Consider the following 7,517-nt stretch of genomic DNA (forward strand, 5'->3'; position numbering starts at 1 on the left):
TTTTTTTTTTTTTTTTTGGTTTTTCAAGACAGGGTTTCTCTGTGTAGCCCTGGCTGTCCTGGAACTCACTTTGTAGACCAGGCTGGCCTCGGTGCTCTTAACCACTGAGTCATCTCTCCAGCCCGTAGTATATAATTTTTAATATCCCTATTAAAAAATTTTGAAACTGTTCCAAAATTAGAAATTTTTTAAGATTTATTTATTTTATGAGTACACTGTCACTCTTTGCAGACACACCAGAAGAGGGCATCAGATGCCTTTACAGATGGTTGTGAGCCACCATGTGGTCGCTGGGAATTGAACTCGTGTCCCCTGGAAGAGCAGTCAGTGCTCTTAACTGCTGAGCCATCTCTCCAGCCCCCAAATTGGAATCTTTGATTGTGAAAAATTCCACACTTGACTTCAGTGATGGTCACCAAAAAAACAGGCACATTAAAAATAAAATTGAGAATATTTGTATGAGAATTGAGTTCTGACATGAGTTTCAGCTCCCAAGAGAGCTCAGATACTTTAAAGACTTTAAGATTCCAAACATCCAGATTTGAAAATACTGGTCTCAAGTATTACTTAGATAATAATCTGTGGTAGTATTTCACTTGCAACTCCTCCAGTCTCTACCACCTTCTTGCCTGATGTGTGAGTACAAATACTAAGTTTTATTCAGTGGCCAGGAGATCAGCTTAACCTTCTGAAATCTGGCTGTGCAACTGCTACTTTTCCAGTTCCTGCATTACCACGATAATACACCACTACCTATCGAGTTGCTAAGAATGTTGCATTCTAAGCCAGGCGTGGTGGTACACGCCTTTAGTCCCAGCACTCAGGAGGCAGAGGCAGGTGGATTTCTGAGTTCGAGGCCAGCCTGGTCTACAGAGTGAGTTCCAGGACATCCAGAGCTACACAGAGAAACCCTGTCTCAAAAAACCAAATAAATAAAATAAAATAAAATGTTGCACACTAGTCTGTCCAGTTTACTGCGTCCTTTTAAAAATGAAACTTTCCTGATTTAAAATCCCACAGTGGGCTTAAGTTGTAGTGCTCCCACTTCTAAAGGTCCTGTGTAGTATAACAAAGCTACTAGATTTCCTTGCTTTCCACTGCCCACCATGGATAAGGAACAAAGGTTTTCCTTGCTTATTTCATGAGAATTATTACCGTTGGCAATGTTCTGTTTCAAACTGGCCTAGCCTGTTACCTAATTCAAAAGCCTTCACAAGCTTTTTCCAATCTAGATGAAGTGCTCACCCTTCTAACAGTTAACACTGTGTTCCTACAATTTACTCCCTTTCCTGCAATTCTGAGACTGGATGGTAGCTTATTTACTTTACAGATACACACACACACACACACACACAGTTATAGGGACACATTTATATTTCTCTTAAATTACCTTTGTTTTTTTCCTTGTTAGCTTTTAGATCTGTGCATTCTAGCCATCGACTCTTTAGAATTTCAATACAGAATTCTGGCTGCTGCTGCCTTATGCCATTTTACCTCCATTGAAGTGGTTAAGAAAGCTTCAGGTAAGACTATTTTGTTGACTTTGTACCTGTTCACAACTTTTTTTTTTTTTTTTTTTTGGTTTTTGGAGACAGGGTTTCTCTGTNTAGCCCTGGCTGTCCTGGAGCTCACTCTGTAGACCAGGCTGGCCTCGGAACTCAGAAATCCGCCTGCCTCTGCCTCCCAAGTGCTGGGATTAAAGGCGTGCGCCACCACACCCAGCTGTTCACAACTTTTAATGGAACTACAGATACTTTAATACCTTACCAAACACAAAATAAAACAATTTAGTTGATTTTTATTTTGCTAAAAGTACTTAACCCTTAGTGTATTTCCATAGTCAAAAAATAAACTAAACTAAAATAAATTCCCAGCCAAGTGGAAATCAAATACCACAATTCTACTTTGTATGAATAGAAACTGGTTTAAAAGCGTAGAAGTGAGCCTGGAAAAATGGATCAGTGGTTAAAAGCACATACTGTTCTTGGAGAAGACCCAGGTTTGGTTCCTAGCCCTCATATCTAATTCTAACTCCAGAATATCTAACACTCTTCTGATCTCTGGGCACTTGTATACATGTATACACATTCACATAAATATAAATCTTTAAAACAAAAAACACCTACCCTCAAGAGAGTCAGATGAGCAGCAAATCCTATAATCCCAGCACTGAGACCAAACCAAGAGGGAAGCCAACCTGGGCTACAGAATGATCCTTGAGAAAACTATTAATTTTTTTCAGCTTTAACGTCATGTAAGGAACAGTTTGATTAACCTTGTATTAACTTTTTAAATCTAGGTTTGGAATGGGATGACATCTCAGAATGTGTAGACTGGATGGTGCCTTTTGTTAGTGTTGTAAAAAGTGTAAGTCCAGTGAAGCTGAAGACTTTTAAGAAGATACCCATGGAAGATAGACACAATATCCAGACACACACAAATTATTTGGCTTTGCTGGTATGGTTTTTTGTTTTATGCGTTTTATGGGAGTTTTGTTTGTTTGTTTGCGTTATCTTTCATTGTTTTTTAAAATTGTGCTATTTAGTTAAGTCCTGAAACTAATGGAGTTGAAGTTAGCAACGTTTATCTAAGGTCTGAAACTACTGTGCATTACTACTAAAGACAGTTATATAAGATGATAAATGGAAAAGTAATGACCATGTTGACTTAATATAAGGGAGATAACTAAATTAAGACAGACTTGATGATAAGGGCCTAGGATGCACACTAACTAGTACTAGGGAGGCTGAGGCAGGAGGACCATAAGTTTCCAGGCCACATAGTAAGACCCTATCTCAAGAAAAATATTACTGTTAAGCAGCTTAAAATCAAGACCAGCAGCCCAGATAAGAAATTAGAAAGTTTTGTTGTTCTAGTTTTGTTGTTTTGAGACAGGGTTTTATTGGAGTCGCTATATAAACAGGGCTGATCTCTAACTCAGGGATCCCTTTGCCTCTGCCTCTCAAGTGCTAAGATTAAAGGAATGTACCACCCCCTCACCCCCAACCAAGATAGAGACTCTAAAATTAAGCTTGGATAAAAACAAATAGGTAGAGGTCTGGTTTTACTGCATACTTATTTTATCTTAACTGTTAATTACTGAATAATTTCTTCACATGTACAGAATGAAGTAAACTATGTGAACATCTACAGAAAAGGAGGGCAGCTGTCACCAGTGTGTAATGGAGGCATTATGACACCACCAAAGAGCACTGAAAAACCACCAGGAAAACACTGAAGTTAACAAGCTGGAATTGAACAAATAATGGATAGTTTCATATAAATGAGTTTTACAGGAAAGTAGTGCTGTGACTATCCTTGTCTAAGGAGTTACACTGCCGTTCTTTTACTTAAAAACTATGTCAATTTGGCACTAAATGCCTAGGATGCACAAAATCCTGGGTTCAATCCCCAGCACTACAAAAGGAAACAAAACAAAAAAACTTCAAAAAATTGGCACTAAAGAAGTATTTCCTATAAAAGAGAACTTGTTTACAAAGGTGACTTCACTCCCAAGATAGTGGATGGAAGCCAACAATTTAAGCTATAGCAGTTGTTTCTGTTTGTTACTGTGTTTCTTTAAAATCCAGTGTTACTGTATTTCTTTTGATGAACTAGGAATTTTATCATTGGAATATGGACTAAACTAGTGGTACCTTAAAGGATACATTAGCTGACACAGAACTTTGAATCTAGATTTTATATTCTTAAATTCCTATACTCTTGAATGGTGCAATTTGTTTTTGAAAATAAAATTAAGCTTATTTACAAAGGTTGTTTTGTAATAAAGTGACTAATTTATCTAAAGCTGTTTGTAACAAACAATGATAAAACTTGAATTTTATGAATGGTAAAGTTCAATCTGTTTTTAACTAGTTTGTCTGCCTTGCCATATTTCTTAATCAGTAAGGCATTGAACCAAATGTTTAAACTGTGCTCTAAATGGGAGAACCAAAGAAATTATAGACAAGAGACAAATGCTTTGGCTTCTTCTCCTCGGGGTCTTACTTGATGGAAAGGTTGCTTTACAATCTTTGTGTATCACAATTTGGGTTTTCAAACTATATAAGAAAGTCACTTTATTGCACTAAGATATCTCTAAGGCGCTTTATGTTTGCAAAACTGGTGGTCCATTTTTAAGCCCCATATTATGAGATGAGGACTGTGTCAACATGATAAAACTTTAACATATGACCTAAACTATTTTCTTATGGCAGGAAATATTAAATGTATACTTCTAGAAATTTATTTATTTAAACTTGCTGTATATAGAATAGCTACTTATACATTAAATATTTTAAGTTAGCCTTTGAAAAGGAAATTTGGGCCTAAAAAAGTTAATTACATTAGAAAAAAATGGTACCAGACTGCCAGATTACCAGACATGAACCTTGTCTCTCTTTGAAGAAATTATAAACTATTGTTAAGATATGAAGTTTTTGTATAATTTGTTTATAAACTAATTTGTTTCAGTTTGTTTTGGTCTAAAAAGAAAACACCACTAAATTGTACATATGTATTATATAAACTTAATCTTTTAATACTGTTTACTTTTAGCCCACTGTTTAAAAAATAAAATTGAAAAAAAAATTAACTAACTGCTTAAAAGTAAAGTTTTGCCATTGCTTGTAGAAACTTCTTTTTCCTTCTCTGTGCTGCCAGCTGTAATACTTCTTCAGGGTTGCTTGCATTCAATTCTGTTTGGCCAATGGCTTTGATCTTAAAACAGAAAAGTGTTATTAGAAGTTTGAAAAAAATTGTCACAGTAGTACACATAACTCAAAGTTAACTAAATCAAGTTTAAAACTACAGAAAAAAATGGCATCACATTGATCCACTTTTAGTATGGTTACCTGGAGGGACATTTACTTACACTAAATAAATTTCTGTATGCCTATGTGATTGTGTATAAGATGGTTGTCTTTAGTAACGACATCTTTATAGTTAAAGTTGGAAAGAAATCACAAGTCCTGTTTCATAAACGGGCAAAGTAGCTATGTTCTCAGAAGTAATTAGAAACACATGGCTTACTAAATATTCACAGTAGTTTCCTGCTAAGTTTGGAACCTAAAAATCTAGTTTTGTGTTTTAACTTTCTGACTCTGACTGAAATTTTAAAGACTATCTTAAAGCTATAATTAGACTAGAACTTGCTGGATCAAGGAATGCATATGGGCAAAGGCTGGTGGTGGGGTGGTAATACCTTAAACAAACCATGGCATCTCAGATAACTGGTAGAGAAGCACAGGTATTTGAGAGAACTCATACACCTCATCCGTGTGGGTGCTATAAAAATCGTGACAGGATTGATAAGGAACAGTGGGGCTGAGTGAACAGCCCTGTGATGGAGCACTTTACTAACATGTATGAGGCCATGAATCTGACTGAAACTAAGAATGAGCAAAGGAAGGCCCAAGGACTACCACGAGAATGAAATTTAAGAATAAGCAGAAGATAACTACATGAAAGCATAGAGCTATAGTTAGGGGTGGGGTTAATGAATAGAAAGATCAATGATCTAATGAAAGAAGCCACAGGTAAACAGTAAGGAGGAGGAGGATTGAAAGTATTTACTGGCTTTTGTATCTGTTAACTCTTGAAAGGGCAGTTAAAACATAGTCATGGCAATATTTAAATGTATGAAGTGGGAAATTTTAAAAACCTAGGCAGAGGGCTCAGAACTGGCCAGACATAAAGCATAGTCAAAGGACTGACATTAGGATAGAGTAGGTTACCAACTGCAGAAACTAGTTAGAATGCCAGTGGGAATGGAACAGCAAAACTTGCCTTCATCAAGAGTAGTGTAACTTCTTACCATGTGAAGAGTGGACTTAATGCATACAAATACAAATGACCTTCAAGGTGAACAGTAACTAGAAACCAGTTGGCATTCCTAAGTCCACAATGGTTAAGACTAATTCCCATAGAGCCAGGAGGTTGTCTTATTTTCTAATCTATCCCAAGTAAACAAGAGCCAAGGAAATCATTCAACATGGAAAATGTACAAAATAGGGATTTAACAGGAAAAGTCTTAAAATAACAGACTTTCAAAGACTGTTGAGGCTAGTAAGATAAACAATGAAAGAAGCTGAGGAAATGGGTAACAATGGTTTGGTAGTGGCAAGACTGTATGGTTATGACTTTTTAAAACAATCAGGGCTTTTCCAAGAAGTAAAGAAAGACACAAAAATCCATATCTAAGAGTTCTAACAGTCAACCAGTTTGACTACCATACTTCTCAGACAACCTAGAAAGCTTTAAGAAATGAATTTAAAAGCCTTGTCTGTTAATGTTGAGTGGACTGTACTTGCTGTACTTATGGTTGAGTAGGGAAGGGTGGAAAGAAGGGGCTGACTGATGGTGGAGGGGGAAGTCACAAACCTAATTTTGACAAACACAGAAGCAAGAAAGTCAGACAAGGCTATGGGCATAATGAGTTGTAGTAATACGACAGAAAGCACACTTGACAATAAGATCAATATAAAGGTAGTGAGTAGAGCTGTGGCTGAGAGGCCTCTCTCTAAGTGTGGGGGGTAAAGGATAACCTGTATCTGCACGTAGAAGAACCAGGAGTCAAATGAGGTTATGTAGTTAGAACCTATAAAGGAGAAAGGGTTTTAAAAATAATATAGGGGCGAGCCACGTATGGTGGTGCATATCTTTAATACTAGCATTTAAAGGCAGAGACAGATGATCTCTGCCTTTGAGGCCAGCCTGGTCTATGTGAGTTCTTGGATGGCTAGGGCTACATAGTAAGACCCTGTCTCAAAAAAAAAAAGCATCTAACAGTCAAGGTTGCCCAAGAGACTCCCAAGATGGCTACTGCCGTTGGTTGCCTCCCAGAGGTGCAAGATAAGTAGCTATTCCTGAAGATACCCTATACTTTAGACACACACAGGGCCAAGGCCCCGAGCTGAGCTGACCTGAAAGCCTCCTCCCTGAGGACTAGCTTTCATGGAACCAGAAGACACCAGGCAAGCTTCTCAAAGAAGGAAACAAGCAACAGTCCTACTCAGCTCTGACACCTATGAACCACAGCAACAACCAGCATGGTGCAACAACCCTGAGAGTGAAACAGTGGGACTTATACCTTGGTGGTAACCAACAGCTCTAATTGGACGTAAGACCTTCTGAACAAGAGGTTAGTAAAATCTTAAAAAGAATCTACAACCACCACTTTATCAAACCAACATAATTCCTAGCTACATTTTAAATATTTGTCCTTATACCCTCACTCCTCATCAATAGAACTCTGCAGCAGAGACCATTACATAAAACCACAACTAATCAAAGTACAGGGCTGCAGAGTCCAGTACCAACAGTACCAACAGTACCAACAGTACCAACAGATCTGGCCATGGAGTAACTCCAGCACCTAAGCACCAGGGATCATTAAGGAAGAGGGGTCTTGCCGGGCGGTGGTGGCGCACGCCTTTAATCCCAGCACTTGGGAGGCAGAGGCAGGTGGATTTCTGAGTTCGAGGACAGCCTGGTCTACAAAGTGAGTTCCAGGACAG

The 7,517-nt window shown here is 37.8% G+C and overlaps 2 protein-coding genes across 10 annotated transcripts in view; one reads left to right on the forward strand and one right to left on the reverse strand.

Annotated features, from left to right (window-relative positions):
- The window catches only part of Ccne2 (cyclin E2), a 14,474-nt gene extending 9,569 nt beyond the window's left edge, over positions 1 to 4,905 (forward strand). For 4 of the 9 annotated variants that reach the window (XM_029476032.1, XM_029476033.1, XM_029476034.1 and 1 more), the window contains 3 exons: positions 1,412 to 1,523; positions 2,300 to 2,457; positions 3,125 to 4,357. In XM_029476032.1, coding sequence (XP_029331892.1) covers positions 1,412 to 1,523; positions 2,300 to 2,457; positions 3,125 to 3,238 — 384 coding nt within the window. In that variant the 3' untranslated portion in view covers positions 3,239 to 4,357. Of the gene's footprint in view, positions 1 to 1,411; positions 1,524 to 2,299; positions 2,458 to 3,124 lie in introns of all 9 variants that reach the window. The other 5 variants (XM_029476028.1, XM_021159238.2, XM_021159239.2 and 2 more) reach the window with 2 other exon arrangements.
- The window catches only part of Ints8 (integrator complex subunit 8), a 50,091-nt gene continuing 45,808 nt past the window's right edge, over positions 3,235 to 7,517 (reverse strand). The window contains exon 27 of the mRNA XM_021159236.2: positions 3,235 to 4,719. Coding sequence (XP_021014895.1) covers positions 4,603 to 4,719 — 117 coding nt within the window. The 3' untranslated portion in view covers positions 3,235 to 4,602. The remainder of the gene's footprint in view (positions 4,720 to 7,517) is intronic.

This window comes from Mus caroli, chromosome 4, assembly GCF_900094665.2.
Source record: "Mus caroli chromosome 4, CAROLI_EIJ_v1.1, whole genome shotgun sequence".
In the NCBI taxonomy this organism is placed as follows: Eukaryota; Metazoa; Chordata; class Mammalia; order Rodentia; family Muridae; genus Mus; species Mus caroli.